Below are 20,279 nucleotides of genomic sequence, written 5' to 3' on the forward strand. Positions count from 1 at the left end.
TATAGTAAGGCTTTCATAAAAAAAACGACATAGTATAGTAAGGCTTTCTTAAAAAAAACGACATAGTATAGTAAGGCTTTTTTTTCGTAAAAAACGACATAGTATAGTAAGGCTTTTTTCTTAAAAAAACGACATAGTATAGTAAGGCTTTTTTCTTAAAAAAACGACATAGTATAGTAAGGCTTTTTTTCTTCTAAAAACGACATAGTGTAGTAAGGCTTTTTTCCTTAAAAACGACATAGTATAGTAAGGCTTTTTTCTTAAAAAACGACATAGTATAGTAAGGCTTTTTTCTTAAAAAACGACATAGTATAGTAAGGCTTTCATAAAAAAACGACATAGTATAGTAAGGCTTTTTTTCGTAAAAAACGACATAGTATAGTAAGGCTTTTTTCTTAAAAAAACGACATAGTATAGTAAGGCTTTTTTTCGTAAAAAACGACATAGTATAGTAAGGCTTTTTTCCTTAAAAAACGACATAGTATAGTAAGGCTTTTTTTCTTAAAAAAACGACATAGTATAGTAAGGCTTTTTCTCTTAAAAACGACATAGTATAGTAAGGCTTTTTTCTTAAAAAACGACATAGTATAGTAAGGCTTTTTTTCTTCTAAAAACGACATAGTGTAGTAAGGCTTTTTTCATTAAAAACGACATAGTATAGTAAGGCTTTCATAAAAAAAACGACATAGTATAGTAAGGCTTTTTTTCGTAAAAAACGACATAGTATAGTAAGGCTTTTTTCTTAAAAAAACGACATAGTATAGTAAGGCTTTTTTTCGTAAAAAACGACATAGTATAGTAAGGCTTTTTTCTTAAAAAAACGACATAGTGTAGTAAGGCTTTTTTCCTTAAAAACGACATAGTATAGTAAGGCTTTTTTCTTAAAAAACGACATAGTATAGTAAGGCTTTCATGAAAAAAACGACATAGTATAGTAAGGCTTTTTTTCGTAAAAAACGACATAGTATAGTAAGGCTTTTTTCTTAAAAAACGACATAGTATAGTAAGGCTTTTTTTCTTCTAAAAACGACATAGTATAATAAGGCTTTTTTTCTTCTAAAAACGACATAGTATAGTAAGGCTTTTTTTCTTCAAAAACGACATAGTATAGTAAGGCTTTCATAAAAAAACGACATAGTATAGTAAGGCTTTTTTTCGTAAAAAACGACATAGTATAGTAAGGCTTTTTTCTTAAAAAAACGACATAGTATAGTAAGGCTTTTTTTCGTAAAAAACGACATAGTATAGTAAGGCTTTTTTCTTAAAAAAACGACATAGTATAGTAAGGCTTTTTTTCTTAAAAAACGACATAGTATAGTAAGGCTTTTTTTCTTAAAAAAAACGACATAGTATAGTAAGGCTTTTTCTCTTAAAAAAACGACATAGTATAGTAAGGCTTTTTTCTTAAAAAACGACATAGTATAGTAAGGCTTTTTTTCTTCTAAAAACGACATAGTGTAGTAAGGCTTTTTTCCTTAAAAACGACATAGTATAGTAAGGCTTTCATAAAAAAAACGACATAGTATAGTAAGGCTTTTTTTCGTAAAAAAACGACATAGTATAGTAAGGCTTTTTTCTTAAAAAAACGACATAGTATAGTAAGGCTTTTTTTCGTAAAAAACGACATAGTATAGTAAGGCTTTTTTCTTAAAAAAACGACATAGTATAGTAAGGCTTTTTTCTTAAAAAAACGACATAGTATAGTAAGGCTTTTTTCTTAAAAAAACGACATAGTATAGTAAGGCTTTTTTTCTTCTAAAAACGACATAGTATAGTAAGGCTTTTTTTCTTAAAAAAACGACATAGTATAGTAAGGCTTTCATAAAAAAAACGACATAGTATAGTAAGGCTTTTTCTCGTAAAAAACGACATAGTATAGTAAGGCTTTTTTCTTAAAAAAACGACATAGTATAGTAAGGCTTTTTTTCGTAAAAAACGACATAGTATAGTAAGGCTTTTTTCTTAAAAAAACGACATGGTATAGTAAGGCTTTTTTTCGTAAAAAACGACATATTATAGTAAGGCTTTTTTTCTTAAAAAACGACATAGTATAGTAAGGCTTTTTTTCTTAAAAAAAAACGACATAGTATAGTAAGGCTTTTTTTCTTAAAAAAACGACACAGTATAGTAAGGCTTTTTTTCGTAAAAAACGACATAGTATAGTAAGGCTTTTTTCTTAAAAAAACGACATAGTATAGTAAGGCTTTTTTTCGTAAAAAACGACATAGTATAGTAAGGCTTTTTTCTTAAAAAAACGACATAGTATAGTAAGGCTTTTTTCTTAAAAAAACGACATAGTATAGTAAGGCTTTTTTCTTAAAAAAACGACATAGTATAGTAAGGCTTTTTTTCTTCTAAAAACGACATAGTATAGTAAGGCTTTTTTTCTTAAAAAACGACATAGTATAGTAAGGCTTTCATAAAAAAAACGACATGGTATAGTAAGGCTTTTTCTCGTAAAAAACGACATAGTATAGTAAGGCTTTTTTCTTAAAAAAACGACATAGTATAGTAAGGCTTTTTTTCGTAAAAAACGACATAGTATAGTAAGGCTTTTTTCTTAAAAAAACGACATGGTATAGTAAGGCTTTTTTTCGTAAAAAACGACATAGTATAGTAAGGCTTTTTTTCTTAAAAAACGACATAGTATAGTAAGGCTTTTTTTCTTTAAAAAAACGACATAGTATAGTAAGGCTTTTTTTCTTAAAAAAACGACATAGTATAGTAAGGCTTTTTTTCTTAAAAAAACGACATAGTATAGTAAGGCTTTTTTCTTAAAAAAACGACATAGTATAGTAAGGCTTTTTTTCTTAAAAAAACGACATAGTATAGTAAGGCTTTTTTCTTAAAAAAACGACATAGTATAGTAAGGCTTTTTTCTTAAAAAAACGACATAGTATAGTAAGGCTTTTTTTCTTCTAAAAACGACATAGTATAGTAAGGCTTTTTTTCTTAAAAAACGACATAGTATAGTAAGGCTTTCATAAAAAAAACGACATAGTATAGTAAGGCTTTTTCTCGTAAAAAACGACATAGTATAGTAAGGCTTTTTTCTTAAAAAAACGACATAGTATAGTAAGGCTTTTTTTCGTAAAAAACGACATAGTATAGTAAGGCTTTTTTCTTAAAAAAACGACATGGTATAGTAAGGCTTTTTTCTTAAAAAAACGACATAGTATAGTAAGGCTTTTTTTCTTCTAAAAACGACATAGTATAGTAAGGCTTTTTTTCGTAAAAAACGACATAGTATAGTAAGGCTTTTTTTCGTAAAAAACGACATAGTATAGTAAGGCTTTTTTTCTTAAAAACGACATAGTATAGTAACGCTCTTTTCTTAAAAAACGACATAGTATAGTAAGGCTCTTTTCTTAAAAAACGATATAGTATAGTAAGGCTTTTTTCTTAAAAAACGACATAGTATAGTAAGGCTTTCATAAAAAAACGACATAGTATAGTAAGGCTTTCTTAAAAAAAACAACATAGTATAGTAAGGCTTTCATAAAAAAACGACATAGTATAGTAAGGCTTTTTTTCTTAAAAAACGACATAGTATAGTAAGGCTTTTTTTCTTAAAAAATGACATAGTATACTATACTATGTCATTTTTTAAGAAAAAAAGCCTTACTATACTAAGTATAGTAAGGCTTTTTTTCGTAAAAAACGACACGGTATAGTAAGGCTCTTTTCTTAAAAAACGACATAGTATAGTAAGGCTTTTTTCTTAAAAAACGACATAGTATAGTAAGGCTTTCATAAAAAAAACGACATAGTATAGTAAGGCTTTTTTTCTTAAAAAACGACATAGTATAATAAGGCTTTTTTCTTAAAAAAACGACATAGTATAATAAGGCTTTTTTTCGTAAAAAACGACATAGTATAGTAAGGCTTTTTTTCGTAAAAAACGACATAGTATAGTAAGGCTTTTTTCTTAAAAAACGACATAGTATAGTAAGGCTTTCATAAAAAAAACGACATAGTATAGTAAGGCTTTCTTAAAAAAAACAACATAGTATAGTAAGGCTTTTTTTCGTAAAAAACGACATAGTATAGTAAGGCTTTTTTTCGTAAAAAACGACATAGTATAATAAGGCTTTTTTTCGTAAAAAACGACATAGTATAGTAAGGCTTTTTTTCGTAAAAAACGACATAGTATAGTAAGGCTTTTTTCTTAAAAAACGACATAGTATAGTAAGGCTTTCATAAAAAAAACGACATAGTATAGTAAGGCTTTCTTAAAAAAAACAACATAGTATAGTAAGGCTTTTTTTCGTAAAAAACGACATAGTATAGTAAGGCTTTTTTCTTAAAAAACGACATAGTATAGTAAGGCTTTCATAAAAAAAACGACATAGTATAGTAAGGCTTTCTTAAAAAAAACAACATAGTATAGTAAGGCTTTTTTTCGTAAAAAACGACATAGTATAGTAAGGCTTTTTTTCGTAAAAAACGACATAGTATAATAAGGCTTTTTTTCGTAAAAAACGACATAGTATAGTAAGGCTTTTTTTCGTAAAAAACGACATAGTATAGTAAGGCTTTTTTCTTAAAAAACGACATAGTATAGTAAGGCTTTCATAAAAAAACGACATAGTATAGTAAGGCTTTCTTAAAAAAAACAACATAGTATAGTAAGGCTTTTTTTCGTAAAAAACGACATAGTATAGTAAGGCTTTTTTTCGTAAAAAACGACATAGTATAATAAGGCTTTTTTTCGTAAAAAAAGGCGTAGTATAGTAAGGCTTTTTTTCGTAAAAAACGACATAGTATAGTAAGGCTTTTTTCTTAAAAAACGACATAGTATAGTAAGGCTTTCATAAAAAAAACGACATAGTATAGTAAGGCTTTCTTAAAAAAAACAACATAGTATAGTAAGGCTTTTTTTCGTAAAAAACGACATAGTATAGTAAGGCTTTTTTCTTAAAAAACGACATAGTATAGTAAGGCTTTCATAAAAAAAACGACATAGTATAGTAAGGCTTTCTTAAAAAAAACAACATAGTATAGTAAGGCTTTTTTTCGTAAAAAACGACATAGTATAGTAAGGCTTTTTTTCGTAAAAAACGACATAGTATAATAAGGCTTTTTTTCGTAAAAAACGACATAGTATAGTAAGGCTTTTTTTCGTAAAAAACGACATAGTATAGTAAGGCTTTTTTCTTAAAAAACGACATAGTATAGTAAGGCTTTCATAAAAAAAACGACATAGTATAGTAAGGCTTTCTTAAAAAAAACAACATAGTATAGTAAGGCTTTTTTTTGTAAAAAACGACATAGTATAGTAAGGCTTTTTTCTTAAAAAACGACATAGTATAGTAAGGCTTTCATAAAAAAAACGACATAGTATAGTAAGGCTTTCTTAAAAAAAACAACATAGTATAGTAAGGCTTTTTTTCGTAAAAAACGACATAGTATAGTAAGGCTTTTTTTCGTAAAAAACGACATAGTATAATAAGGCTTTTTTTCGTAAAAAACGACATAGTATAGTAAGGCTTTTTTTCGTAAAAAACGACATAGTATAGTAAGGCTTTTTTCTTAAAAAACGACATAGTATAGTAAGGCTTTCATAAAAAAAACGACATAGTATAGTAAGGCTTTCTTAAAAAAAAACAACATAGTATAGTAAGGCTTTCATAAAAAAACGACATAGTATAATAAGGCTTTTTTTCGTAAAAAACGACATAGTATAGTAAGGCTTTTTTTCGTAAAAAACGACATAGTATAGTAAGGCTTTTTTCTTAAAAAACGACATAGTATAGTAAGGCTTTCATAAAAAAAACGACATAGTATAGTAAGGCTTTCTTAAAAAAAACAACATAGTATAGTAAGGCTTTTTTTCGTAAAAAACGACATAGTATAGTAAGGCTTTTTTCTTAAAAAACGACATAGTATAGTAAGGCTTTCATAAAAAAAACGACATAGTATAGTAAGGCTTTCTTAAAAAAAACAACATAGTATAGTAAGGCTTTTTTTCGTAAAAAACGACATAGTATAGTAAGGCTTTTTTTCGTAAAAAACGACATAGTATAATAAGGCTTTTTTTCGTAAAAAACGACATAGTATAGTAAGGCTTTTTTTCGTAAAAAACGACATAGTATAGTAAGGCTTTTTTCTTAAAAAACGACATAGTATAGTAAGGCTTTCATAAAAAAAAACGACATAGTATAGTAAGGCTTTCTTAAAAAAAACAACATAGTATAGTAAGGCTTTTTTTCGTAAAAAACGACATAGTATAGTAAGGCTTTTTTCTTAAAAAACGACATAGTATAGTAAGGCTTTCATAAAAAAAACGACATAGTATAGTAAGGCTTTCTTAAAAAAAACAACATAGTATAGTAAGGCTTTTTTTCGTAAAAAACGACATAGTATAGTAAGGCTTTTTTTCGTAAAAAACGACATAGTATAATAAGGCTTTTTTTCGTAAAAAACGACATAGTATATTAAGGCTTTTTTTCGTAAAAAACGACATAGTATAGTAAGGCTTTTTTCTTAAAAAACGACATAGTATAGTAAGGCTTTCATAAAAAAAACGACATAGTATAGTAAGGCTTTCTTAAAAAAAACAACATAGTATAGTAAGGCTTTTTTTCGTAAAAAACGACATAGTATAGTAAGGCTTTTTTCTTAAAAAACGACATAGTATAGTAAGGCTTTCATAAAAAAAACGACATAGTATAGTAAGGCTTTCTTAAAAAAAACAACATAGTATAGTAAGGCTTTCATAAAAAAACGACATAGTATAGTAAGGCTTTTTTTCTTAAAAAACGACATAGTATAGTAAGGCTTTTTTTCTTAAAAAATGACATAGTATACTATACTATGTCATTTTTTAAGAAAAAAAGCCTTACTATACTAAGTATAGTAAGGCTTTTTTTCGTAAAAAACGACATAGTATAGTAAGGCTCTTTTCTTAAAAAACGACATAGTATAGTAAGGCTTTCATAAAAAAAACGACATAGTATAGTAAGGCTTTCTTAAAAAAAACAACATAGTATAGTAAGGCTTTCATAAAAAAAACGACATAGTATAGTAAGGCTTTTTTTCGTAAAAAACGACATAGTATAATAAGGCTTTTTTCTTAAAAAAACGACATAGTATAGTAAGGCTTTTTTTCGTAAAAAACGACATAGTATAGTAAGGCTTTTTTCTTAAAAAACGACATAGTATAGTAAGGCTTTCATAAAAAAAACGACATAGTATAGTAAGGCTTTCTTAAAAAAAACAACATAGTATAGTAAGGCTTTTTTTCGTAAAAAACGACATAGTATAGTAAGGCTTTTTTTCGTAAAAAACGACATAGTATAATAAGGCTTTTTTTCGTAAAAAACGACATAGTATAGTAAGGCTTTTTTTCGTAAAAAACGACATAGTATAGTAAGGCTTTTTTCTTAAAAAACGACATAGTATAGTAAGGCTTTCATAAAAAAAACGACATAGTATAGTAAGGCTTTCTTAAAAAAAACAACATAGTATAGTAAGGCTTTTTTTCGTAAAAAACGACATAGTATAGTAAGGCTTTTTTTCTTAAAAAACGACATAGTATAGTAAGGCTTTTTTTCTTAAAAAACGACTTAGTATAGTAAGGCTTTTTTCGTAAAAAACGACATAGTATAGTAAGGCTTTTTTTCTTAAAAAACGACATAGTATAGTAAGGCTTTTTTTCTTAAAAAATGACATAGTATACTATACTATGTCATTTTTTAAGAAAAAAAAGCCTTACTATACTATGTCGTTTTTAAAAAATGACATAGTATACTATACTATGTCATTTTTTAAGAAAAAAAGCCTTACTATACTAAGTATAGTAAGGCTTTTTTTCGTAAAAAACGACATAGTATAGTAAGGCTTTTTTGCGTAAAAAACGACATTGTATAGTAAGGGTTTTTTCACAAAAAACGACATAGTATAGTAAGGCTTTTTTTCTTAAAAAATGACAGTACAGCTCTTATAAAAAAACGACATAGTATAGTGTGGCTTTTATTTAAAATAAAACGACCATGTATTGTAAGGCTTTTATTTAAAAAAACAACCATGTATAGTAAGGCTTTTTTATTAAAAATTACTTACATACAATGTAATCACTGGTGTATTTTTATTAGCTTTAGTATTTAGTTCTTTTATTCGCTTTTTTTGAACAACCATTCCAAAAAACGTCCAAACAGTAAAATTAATGTACTATACTCATACTTACTGTACATGCATGTGCACAAAATAGCGAATTAAAAAAAAGCACAATACAACGCGATGATTCAATTCATTGAAAAACTCAAAAACAAAACAAAAACACGTCAAATATAACAAATTGCATAGATGTTGATTTCCCTCAAAATGACCCGAAAGGCCCGAATCGATGAATACAAACCAAACTTAAGCGACTAACATAACTTCCACGCGTCCGAATGAGGTCATCCAGCAATAATACGCAAGATTTCCAGGATATAAACAAAAGGCGTGACCATTTTAGCTCGTTTCCATCGTTGCAAATGAGATTTTTTGTTGTCTGGAAGCGGCAGAAAAAAGTTGAAACACCCTTGTGCTAGCAATGCTACGTCATCTTTAGCATTTTCATTTATTCGTGGACTCTAAAAAATGCTTACTTTCCTGACAGAAAAAAAAATGACATTACGCATGAAAAAATAAATAAATGACTGGATCTTTAAATGTAAATGTGCTTTCAGATGTTGGACCACTTACTCGTTGGGGTTCAAGTCTACTTCGACCTTCAGCACTTTGACCGCGGGAAATGAAAGAAGCGGGACCACATTGGACCAGGACTTACGGAGTGATTGGACGCCGGGTCTGGGGACGACGACGCCATTCAAGTAGGTTTCAGAAGAAAAAGCTCTGGCCGCTCCAACAGTCATTTTCTTTTTTCTTGTTCATCAAATGTGAGGCACTTGCAAAAAAAGCAGCAGGTGGAGCTGAGCAACAAAAAAGAAAACAAGACAAGTTGCTCTTTGCTTTTCACAAAAATGCTCAATAATGACCATTTCATGCATGAATGATGTTTATTTTATTTCTTTTTTTAGACACACCTTTTTCCCGTTCACACCTCGGAGCTGTCGCCGAGCTGGGCCGCCCGCCGCGCCGGCTCCTCGGCTTTTGGCGAGCGCCACCGCCGCACCAGTAGCGCTAGGACCGTGGCGCCCAGCACGACGAGGAGCGTCCCCGCCGTGGCGCCCGCCACCGTCAACGACGCGCCCTCGCCGTCCTCGGGGCTTCCGGACTCGCGTGGGTAAGTGCCCCCCTCGGGGGGTGGCGGTCGCCCCCGGAGGTCGCCGCCGCGGGGGGCGCGGAGGTCCAGCGCCACGTGGAGGATGTTGGTGCCGCGGTCGGTGCCCACGGCTTCCGCGTCTTCCACGTCGGCGGCGGCCTGGCGGCGATGGCGGCTCAGCGCGTGGTACTCCAGGCTACGCTTGCCGATCCCCCGGTTGGCATTTTCGCGGGAGCGGACCGTGTAGATGGCGTGGATGTACCATTCCCGACCCGCCGACACCTGAGAGCAAAAAGGTTGGAGTTTGGAGTTTTCCTTGGAATTTTCACAGCTTGTGTAGAAATGTTTGCAGTTTTTGCGTGTAACGTTTGGCATTTCTTTCTTTTCAGGTTAAGAACATTTCAGGAGTGTTCAAGTTAAAGGGCCGGAATGTGGCTTTCCACGCTTGATCTTCTAACGCTCTTCCGAGGACTACGCAGGAAGGCTTCACGAACCTGCTCCACTGTCTCAAAATGATTGGAAATGGAGTCAAACATTTTGGGACACTCTGCATTTGCAGGCCAAACTCCATGAAAATATCTACTGAAGAGGTCAGTTTGCTTTTGCTAAAATTATAGGTGCTACTCAAAATCTGGGATCTCATGTCCAAGTTGGCCTTATGGCATACTACCCTAAAAATGCCTTTTGTTAAGCAGGATTGGTCCTGGTTAATACTTGGATGGTAGACCGACCAACCGACAACTGCCTGCCAATATTACCAGCTACTGTAACTTACACTTTTGTTACCAAGTAGCTCAAGTGCTCACTTATTAGCCTGTGAGAAGCAGTGAGATTTATCATTGACGCTATTTCTATTGGGGACCCATGGCCTAAGTAGTTAGTGCATTATCCTTAGCTCTGAAGACCCGAGTTAAAATCCCAGGCGCTTCACCTTTGTGGAGTTTGGCCTGCATTCGGCTGGCCACTGCCCTTTGTCTCTGGTTGGGGGAACACCAAGATTTTTGGTGTTCCCCCCACACCAGAGGCAGGGGGGGACACCCAGGATGTTGGTGTCCCCCTGAGGCAGTGGCCAGCTCTATGCAGGGCAAACTTCACACAGGTGAAGCGACTGGGATTTGAACTCAGGTCTCCAGAGCCAAGGGTAATGCACTAACCACTTAGGCCATGGGTCCCCAATAGAAATAGCGTCAATGATAGATCTCACTGCTTCTCACAGGCTAAGCTTGGGCTACTTGGTAACAAAAGTGTAAGTTACAGCAGCTGGTAGTATTGTCGGTTGGTCGGTCTACCATCCAAGTACTAACCAGGACCAATCCTGCTTAGCATAAGGCATTTTCAGGGTAGTATGCCATTAGGCCAACTTGGACATGAGATCTCAGATTTTGAGGAGCACCTAGAATTTGAGCAAAAGCAAACTGACCTCTTCAGTAGATATTTTTTCATGGAGTTTGGCCTGCAAATACAGGGTGTCCCAAAATGTTTGACCACATTTCGTAGGCCATTTTGAGACAGTGGAGCAGCTTCGTGAAGCCTTCCTGCGTAGTCCTTGGAAGAGCAAGTGTGGAAAGCCACATTCCAGCCCTTTAACTTGAACACTTCTGAAATGTTCTTAACCTGAAAAGAAAGAAATGCCAAATGTTACACGCAAAAACTGGAAACGTTTCTACATAAGATGTGAAAAGTTTTTCCTTGATGAGGTTCCTGTATTATTAATTGTAATGAGACTAATGCAACATTTAATAAATAAAAGTCATGTAAGGTAATACACTGGTATCCTTGTATTGATTTAGTGCCTTCATTATTTCTACATACACTTTGAAGGCCCTCCAGTGGCTAACTTTCAAGCAACACAGGTAACTAGAAGTCCCTTGGTTAACTCCGCACTAGTATAATTCGCCAACGAATAAACGAATTACCTGGAAGAGTGCGTCGGATCGCAGGGCGAATCCGTCGGAGCCGGCCTGCCTGACCAGCGGCAACGCGGCCGGGTCGTCCGCCGCCAAGAAGGCGCCAAAGTCCACGTTTCCGAAGTAGCGGGCTTGGGTCTCGGGCTGGGCTTTGTCCTGGAAACACAACGGCAGTGCTGGGGTTATTTGTGCGTGACCGGTCGCCGACGGCTAGCGGCTTTGCCACTCACCAGGATCTTGAATCTGTAGAGCAGCGAGGACGAGTCGGCCAGGCAGCCGAACTCGGAGCCGCGGGGGTCGTACTTGGGAACGTAGCCGTCGGCGCCCGTGCACAGGAAGACCTTCTCCACGCTGCAGACGAAGGAGTCGCCCAAGTTCTGCACCGGGTCCATGGTCACGCGGCCGTAGATGGTGTCGCCTGGGAATGATGATTCAATCAAGGTTACAGCTTATATGCCCACAATACTCTTTTTCACCGTTAGATGTCAGTAAAGTTACATTTACTATTTGTTGGTCTGTTTTGCAGTAAGTCAACAAACATTGCTGGATGAATTGCTAACTTCCTTATGATCATAATGTGCTATTAAAACCATGAACATGGAGGTGAAATTTGTGAATCGGTGTGGCTTATTCGTGAGAAACGTGACCGGACGTTTGGTCGCCCGGACCCAAACAACCGGCGACCAAACGGCCAAGTATCGTGAGAAAAGGCCAAATTCAACGAGTTTAAGGCAATTTGAAGGGTGCGGCTGATATGTGAGTAAATACGGTACCTGGAGAAAAGGCGGTGTCGCCGGCCGGACTCAGGCCGGCGGAAGCGTCGGAGAGCCACAGCGACTTCTTGGCCAGCAGCGTCATTTCCGTGTTCAGGCTGAACTCGGCGGCCACCGGGTCGCTCACCTAAGCAGAAAATTGAAATTAATAACATTTAATGACATTTAACGTCTTATTATTGATTCATGTTAGCAGGGCTATCCTAAAGAAATGACATGACAAAAATACTAACTTGATAATGAAATCAAAATTGTAAAAATAGAGAAAAAAAGCGGAATAAATAACATACTTAATGACATGTCATCTAATGATCATTTAATTTTGGCCTACCTGCTGGAATCGGATGTCCAAGTCAAAGCCGACGGGGGCTCTCGGGTTGCAGAGCGGCGGGATGGTGAACTCCGAGCCGGGCGTCGTCGTGCACGGCAGCAGCTTGACGGCGTACGAGCCCGAGTAGTCGCGCACCTGAAGAACACGGCAGCGCCAATTAAGACGGGCCGTCCAAAGTGGGGACGAACACAAATGCTTCCTCACCGAAAAGTCAGAGACGAAGGTCCACTGCTGGATGGGCTGGTTGTAGGTGGGCTCGCTGCGCACCAAGCTGAGGTTGAAGGTCAAGCCGGGGTGGTCGGCGCACATCACCATGGAGCTGAGCGCCGAACCTGGACAAAAAAACGACCGAAGCGACCGTAAGTGAGTTTTTTGCCCAAAGTGGCGTAGGAGTGGTAGAAGGACTCCCCCTAGTGGTGCATCAACAATCGCTGAAACATTTTGTTTTGTGACATTCTGACATTGTTCCTAGATTCACTCATTAACGAGTCGAGGGTTCGATCCCAGGTGGGACCTGGCCGTGTGGAGTTTGCATGTTCTTGCGTGGGTTTTCTCCGGGTACTCCGCTTTCCTCCCACGTCCCAAAAACATGCATGCTAGGCTAATTGGGTACTAAATTGAGAAAATGAATGAATTAAACTTAGTATAGTATAGTAAGGCTTTTTTTCGTAAAATAACACATAGTATAGTAAGGCTTTTTTCTTAAAAAATGACCATGTATAGTAAGGCTTTTTTCCCTAAAAAACGACATAGTAAAGTAAGGCTTTTTTCTTTAAAAAACGACATAGTATAGCAAGGCTTTTTTTCGTAAAAAACGACATAGTATAGTAAGGCTTTTTTCTTAAAAAAACGACATAGTATAGTAAGGCTTTTTTCTTTTAAAAAAACGACATAGTATAGTAAGGCTTTTTTTCTTAAAAAACGACCATGTATAGTAAGGCTTTTTTCCCTAAAAAACGACATAGTATAGCAAGGCTTTTTTTCGTAAAAAACGACATAGTATAGTAAGGCTTTTTTCTTTAAAAAAACGACATAGTATAGTAAGGCTTTTTTCTTTAAAAAAACGACATAGTATAGTAAGGCTTTTTTTCTTAAAAAACAACCATGTATAGTAAGGCTTTTTTCCCTAAAAAACGACATAGTAAAGTGAGGCTTTTTTCTTTAAAAAACGACATAGTATAGTAAGGCTTTTTTCTTAAAAAAACAACATAGTATAGTAAGGCTTTTTTTTCGTAAAAAACGACATAGTATAATAAGGCTTTTTTTCTTAAAAAACGACATAGTATAGTAAGGCTTTTTTTCTTAAAAAATGACATAGTATAGTAAGGCTTTTTTCTTAAAAAACGACATAGTATAGTAAGGCTTTTTTTCTTAAAAAAACGTTCATGTATAGTAAGGCTTTTTTTCTTAAAAACGACATAGTATAGTAAGGCTTTTTTTCCAAAAAAAAACGACATGCATCCGAGGCTAATTGGGTACTAAATTGTCCCTACTTCTGATCGCTTGTCTTTTGTCCGCGCATGCCCTGTGATTGAAAGATCACCCAATCAGGGTGTCCCCCACTGGATAGGCTCCAGCACCCCCCACGACACTTGTGAGGATAAGCGGTTGAGAAAATGAATGAATAGTGTATCCATACCGGGATGTCTGAGGACAAAGAGTCCTCGAAAGCGAGCTTCAGTACGGAAGTTGACCACCAGGCGCCCCTGCTGGTTAATCCGCATACTGGTGGGGTAGAGCGCACCTGCAAAAAAACCCCACAAAGATGCAATCTGAAAGGAAACGCCCATCCGGATCTCCCCCTTCCCTTCCCTTCCGCCACTCACCTTGGAGCTCCGCCTCCGGCGGGCTGCCCACGCCGTCCCGCCACAAGATGGCGGTGTCGTACACAAAGGTGAGTCTCAGCTCGGACTGCAGGTCGAAGTGCTGCCAGCCGCCGGCGCCCGCCGGCGAGTGGAAGACGTAGGACACGTGGAGGGGGACCCGCAGCGTCACGTAGGACTGGACCAGGTTCAGTACCTGCCGGGGAAGCAAAAAAAAACATGATTGGCAGGGCACGACTTCCTGATCAGAGCGCGAAACTACTGCAAAATCGCTCGGCCCAACTAAATGAAGAGTGGCGAGGGAGTGTTTAAAAGCCGCCGCTACAAGTACCGCCTGATTAAAGGTTGCCCCGGGCTAAACATTTTGCAGCGGGCGGCCAATTCCGCAAACCTTGGAATGGTGGAAGTAAGTGGAAATGTCTGTCATTTATTTGTCAAAAACAAAAGGGTTTTAAGCCCACGGTTGCGTTCAGAAACACTGAGTGGCAAAACAAAAGGTACCTGAGAGGGAAAAAATGACTTTCAGGAACGGAAGGTGTTAGATTTATCATTACAGTGGTACCTCGAGATACGAGCTTAATCTGTTCCGGAACTGAGCTCGTATGACGAGATTCTCGTAACTCGAGCGGACGTTTTCCATTGAAATGAATGGAAAACAAATGAATTGGTTCCAGCCCTCTGAAAAAACACCAAAAACAGGATATTGGATTGGAAAAAATGTTTGATTTCTTCTAATTCGCCATCTATTAACAAAGTAACGCATAACTAGTGGTTTAATAGTAATAACATGTGTTTAATCTAACTAAAATTGGGCAGATTTCGCCGACGGGAGACAGAGACGTTTGGGGGCGTGGGCGGGTGGGGTTCGTTTTTTTTCCACGACAACGCACTCGTAAACGGAACAAACAAATTTAAATGAACTTGGATTGATATATACAGACACTCAAACATACGTTTAATGTAACTTTACACAAAACTGAATTCTAGTTTTGTCGTAATCTTTTGTTACCTTCGTTTTCCATGTTAGCGGTTTTCCGTCTTAATGATTTGATTTGGTGATTCTTAATGATCCCATTTACTTTGATTTGCTTTGTACTTTGTGCTTTTGCTTTGTTGTTCTGCGGCCTTTGCGACCGTACTGTCTTAACTTATAACTATGCCTTTCCTGTATCTGGATTCTCACCCTCTTGCTACTGTCACAATGAAATTTCCCGAATACGGGATGAATAAAGTTATCCAATCCAATCCAATCCAACTATTCCAACAGAAGGCAAGGCCAAGACAAAACCAGGACTTTTGGACCTCAATACTGAGACTTAAAACGTTCTGCGTGTCTCTGGCCATGACTTCCACTCACCTCAGAATTTTTTCTCACAGCAGAGAGATTTCATTAACCAGGTTGCATCAGAGGCGTACTCCCAAGATTAATAATTAAGCAACGAAGAACATCTTATTTATGGTATTGATAAGCGGGCTTCTACACGGGCAGTAATGTAAAAAGTTCACAAAATCCATTATGCGTACGACGACTAGATGCAGTCGAGAGCAGGTTCTATTGATTAAAGATAATAATATTGGTTGCGCAGAACAAACCCCTTGATATGATTATCAAGAGCGCTGAAATGACGATGGATATTTCTCAGAGAAACATATTGAGCTGAAAATCCTCATCTATTTTTAGGATAAATTGTGTACGCGTCATAAAAGCTGAAGACGATACGGGCCATTAAAGCTAACGACTTTGATAAATTAGACGTGACATCGCTCACTTGCTGTTTAAAATCCCCTCAAATCAACTTTAAAAATCAGTCTTTCATACCTGACTTTATATTGAATACATATACATACCAAAAGCATTGGAGGAGTAGGAAATGCCGTAAAATTGGTATTTTTTACAAAAATACTAAACGCAGAAACGTCAATTGAGAATTTACAGCTTGGACTGTGAATGAATAAGTAATACGTGTAAATAGAGAAAATGAATTGAAAGCAAGTTTTGTTAAGTTGAGATGTTTATCTAGGTCTACATTGTCTTTTTCTGTGTCTGTGCTTGCTACTGCTATAAACAGAATTTCCCGAAATACGGTTTAATTTAAGCTGGTCTAAGAAAATTGATCATTTTTTAAATAAAAAGGGTGTTTGTTTATACAGGGGTGTCAGACTCGGGTTGGTTGGCGGGCCACTTTAACGTCAAATTGATTTCACGTGGACTGGACCATTTTAGATATAATATTTAGATTATTTTTTTATATAAATGGATTAAAAGCCCTGAATATTTTGTTTTTTATAGATCTAAAACAATGTTTATTTTAGCTTTTTTAAATATATTTTTTAGATTTTACAAAATGATTTCTGAACTAAAAATACAGAAAAAATGGATTAAAAAATTACAATGATTGATTTAAAAGGGGGAAAATCAGGAAATTTAATATACATCTATACTCTTCATTTTAATTTGATCCTAAAACAGAAAGTCATGATTGACTTTCCCGGGCCACACAAAAAAATGCGGCGGGCCAGATTTGGCACCCGGGCCGCAACTTTGACACAGGTGGATAGCTAGTCAAAAAGGATTTGGTTTTGAAGAAAATGGAAGACTATTGTTGTCATTGGCAGGCAAGGAGTTAAATACTAACTATAGCAAAAGTAATGTAAGACGAATAGAAAAATAAAACCCTAAAAATAATAACAGAACCCAAGTTTATCCTACCAATGCTTTTTTGGTGTCTGTGTGTTCAATGGAAATTCAGGCATCAATGAGTTAAATCTTTTTAAGCCTTTTTGGGGGGGTGGGCAATAGAGCGAGGTGTCCAGGTGGCGAGGGGCGCCGTGGCTACCGCTGCAGATGGCGTGGCGGCTTGTGAAAAAGGTGATGATTTTTTTATTGCATTTTTTTTATGATCCAACAGATGAATAGTTTGGACGTCTACTAGCGATAAACTCGTTGAAAAACGACAGCAGGAGGACGATTGGAAGTCACGTGACTAGACGCAGTCGCTCACCTGTCCGTCCGTCCCGACGCTTCCCCCGCAGTCTTCCAGCAACTCGGACATGTCGTAATAGTTGGTGAACTCCCACAGGCAGGCCTCCAGGTTGAGGTTGCGGTAGAAGCGCAGCGCGCCGGCGCCCCTCAGATCGGCGCTGTACTGGTAGGGCGCCGTCTCGCCGACGGGCCGCGGCCGGTCGTCGGCGTCGCTCAGGAAGCCGTGGCGCGTGGTGACCTCCGTGTAGTCCAGCAGGTTGGAGCAGCGGTGGTTCCCCACGCGGGTGCCGTCCGGGCTGAGGGTCAGCTCGAAGTTGGACAGGGGACGGGTGGACAACACGGGTAGCATGCCTGCCAGAGCCCGAGGGGTTAAAGGTCAGTGGGGTTCATTCATAGAGTTCATTTCTTCAACTACAGGACCATAACAGCTAAGACAAAGGACATTTTCTTCTCAAGAGAACCGTCGTCATACTCAACTCGAGTTCTGGACCTAATCAAAACTTAACTGGGTTTTCTCTGGGTAGTCCTGCATCCCCAAAACATGCATGCTAAGCTAATTTAGCCCTAAAAATTGCCCCTAGCTATGATTGCTTCTTGTTTTGTCTCCTTGTGCCCTGCCGAGCATCCCCCGCCCAGTGTCTAAAATCAGCTGGGATAGGCTCCAGCACCCCCCGTAGCCCTCGTGAGGATAAGCTGTACACAAAATGAATGAAAACATAGTCTTTTGAAATGTTATATTGGCTGTACTTATAGTTTTCGGCCATTTATTGCTACCAATAGGTGCCGCAAACAAGCCTGTGAATGTTTTTTTAAATAGAAATAGCAGGAATCAGGATGACATTTTTTTAAATTATCGCCCAGCCCTAATTATTGAATTAGAATATAGCATTGTGTACGTATAACTTATTGTAGTCTATAGAAGGGACTTTTTGTGACGTGATAGAGTCTTCCTTACCGTCAATGTGAGGCATGGTGACAGTCAATTTAATAAGATTGGGATGGCGGGGGTCCTCGGCGCCGGTGTAGCGCAGCTTGGCGGAGAAGGGCTCGGCTCCCACGGTGCCCATCACGCGGGGCTGGCACATGCCTGACGCACATCAAACATTTAGTTAGGCTGATAAAAAAAATGGAGTAAGATTTGCCGGCCGGGAATAAATTGCCGCGACGACAGCTTCTCATCACGCGGCGCCGTTTCCGCGACTAACAAGAAGCGGAAAACTGAAAATACACTTCAATGTTCGTGGAGGCACTTGGAAGATTTCTATTTTTAAACACTATGTTATTTTTTTCAATCTTGAGGCATATTGGGAGTTATAGTTAGTCAAAGTGGGCCCAACATCAATAAGAAATGACCCAAAATTGATAAGAAATGACCCAAAATTGATAAGAAATGACCCAAAATTGATAAAAAATGACCCAAAATTGATAAGAAATGACCCAAAATTGATAAGAAATGACCCTGTTCTGACCAAAAGTCAACATGAAGCGAGCTAGAATTAAACTTGGATCAACAGAAAGTGGCCCAGAATTGCGGCAAAATCGCTAGAAAGTGAATTTCCTCGCCGCTCGGAAACGGACGGGACACTCGGCGACAACGTACCCCGCTCGCCGCTGACGGTGACGGCGAGGCTGGTGAGCTCCAACCCCCGGTCGCCGTCCGAGTTGACGGCCCTGGCGGCACACTGCACCCGTGAGCCGGGCTGGAAGTAGACCGAGTCCAGCGTGATTTGCTTGGACGAGGTGAAGAAGGTGTCAAAGTCCACTTCTCGCAGGGGTCCGGTCACGCCGTCCGGGCCTTTGGGAGCGCCCACCAGCCAGCGGTAGCGCGTCAGGGTGTTGTTGATGTTCTCGCTGGCGCAGATGGAGCCCGTTTTGCGGTAGTCTGGGTATTTCAGGTTGCACGCCTGCGCCAAGGATGGATGGGGAAGTTAGAGCAAGCTAAAGCATAGCATAACATGGCATAGAATGTCATACAATAGTGAAGCGTAGCATAGAATAGTATAGCATAGCATAGCATAGAATATCTAGAATAGTCTAGTATAGCATAGCATAGAATATCTAGAATAGTCTAGTATAGCATAGCATAGAATAGTACAGCATAGCATAGAATAGCATAGCATAGAATATCATAACATAGGATAGCATAGAAGTGTAGCATAACAGCATAGGATAGGCTAGCGTAGCCTAGAATAGTATAGAATAGAATATCATAAAATAGGATAGCATAGATTAGTAGTGTAGCATAGATTAGTATAGTGTAACATAGATTAGTATAGTGTAGCATAGCCTATCATAAAATAGGATATCATAGATTAGTATAGTGTAGCATAGCCTATCATAACATAGCATCAAATGATTTGAATGACAATTTTAGTCTTATTTTTTCTTGTTATTTTACAGGTCCTGTAAATTTGGGAATTGGAAGATTTATTATTTTTCCATCATTATACAATTACTACAAGATTAAAAACATAAAAATGTGCTTTAAAATTTTGTTGTCTGATTTTTCATGGAGACGTATGGTTCTTTCCAGTGTGAATTATGCTGTATTTTTTATTTTATATATTATGATATTAGATTTAAATTGTTACATATTATACATTTAAAAAATAGTAAAATTAATTTAATTTGTATTTTTTTTGTTTTTATTTCTATTTAGTTATGTTACTATGCTTTGATTTTTTTTCAATTTAATTAAGAGAAACGTCTGGTGGGAAAAACACGGCATCCATTTTAGCAGGCGTGGCGATCTGATTACGGCGGGGCACGTACGGTGACGCAAACCAGCGGGTAGCCGGCGGCCGGGAGCCAATGGGAGTCCTCGTCGGCGTTGTCGTAATCCAGCAGAGAGAGCACTCTGGGCACCGACGGAAAGGTCACGTCGGCCACGCTGTCGCTCTCCTCGATGTAGACGATGGCTTTGGTCAGCTGAAAAGAAAAAGGAGAAAAAAATGTAATATTGAAAGCTCCAAATTCATTTCCAATTCCTTAGCGTGGACTCTGCCGCTTTTTCACCTTGTGTTGCGTGCACGCTTTGCCATTCACCCCCGCGTGTGGAGCCAGAATGTTTTATTCATGCGCGCAAACACATCGCCGGTCTCGTTCTCATGGCCGGCCAGATGCATGGATGCCTGGGGAACCAGGCTCCGCCCGCATTTTTTTTTCCCTTTCCCCCCACCCTTGAATAATACATGTTGGATAGCGTGCTAAAATTGGGGAAAATATGGTGATTGGAAATGTAGTTTTTGAAA

At 37.4% G+C, this 20,279-nt stretch overlaps 1 protein-coding gene and 1 long non-coding RNA gene across 3 annotated transcripts in view; one reads left to right on the plus strand and one right to left on the minus strand.

Annotated features, from left to right (window-relative positions):
* Positions 1-9,612, plus strand: part of LOC144083372 (uncharacterized) — a 29,647-nt gene extending 20,035 nt beyond the window's left edge. For both annotated transcript variants that reach the window (XR_013303537.1, XR_013303538.1), the window contains exons 2-3: positions 8,676-8,819; positions 9,027-9,612. This is a non-coding gene — a long non-coding RNA (uncharacterized LOC144083372). The remainder of the gene's footprint in view (positions 1-8,675; positions 8,820-9,026) is intronic.
* The window catches only part of LOC144083371 (FRAS1-related extracellular matrix protein 2-like), a 63,465-nt gene continuing 51,182 nt past the window's right edge, over positions 7,997-20,279 (minus strand). The window contains exons 13-25 of the mRNA XM_077611155.1: positions 19,801-19,956; positions 18,629-18,932; positions 17,984-18,115; positions 17,048-17,379; positions 14,049-14,241; positions 13,862-13,966; positions 12,427-12,554; positions 12,223-12,357; positions 11,892-12,018; positions 11,349-11,536; positions 11,128-11,274; positions 9,033-9,493; positions 7,997-8,918 (exon numbers count right to left, since the gene is read on the minus strand). Of these exons, the coding sequence (XP_077467281.1) occupies positions 9,044-9,493; positions 11,128-11,274; positions 11,349-11,536; positions 11,892-12,018; positions 12,223-12,357; positions 12,427-12,554; positions 13,862-13,966; positions 14,049-14,241; positions 17,048-17,379; positions 17,984-18,115; positions 18,629-18,932; positions 19,801-19,956 (2,397 nt within the window). The 3' untranslated portion in view covers positions 7,997-8,918; positions 9,033-9,043. The remainder of the gene's footprint in view (positions 8,919-9,032; positions 9,494-11,127; positions 11,275-11,348; positions 11,537-11,891; positions 12,019-12,222; positions 12,358-12,426; positions 12,555-13,861; positions 13,967-14,048; positions 14,242-17,047; positions 17,380-17,983; positions 18,116-18,628; positions 18,933-19,800; positions 19,957-20,279) is intronic.

The sequence above is a fragment of the Stigmatopora argus genome, chromosome 10, assembly GCF_051989625.1.
Source record: "Stigmatopora argus isolate UIUO_Sarg chromosome 10, RoL_Sarg_1.0, whole genome shotgun sequence".
NCBI classification, from domain to species: Eukaryota; Metazoa; Chordata; class Actinopteri; order Syngnathiformes; family Syngnathidae; genus Stigmatopora; species Stigmatopora argus.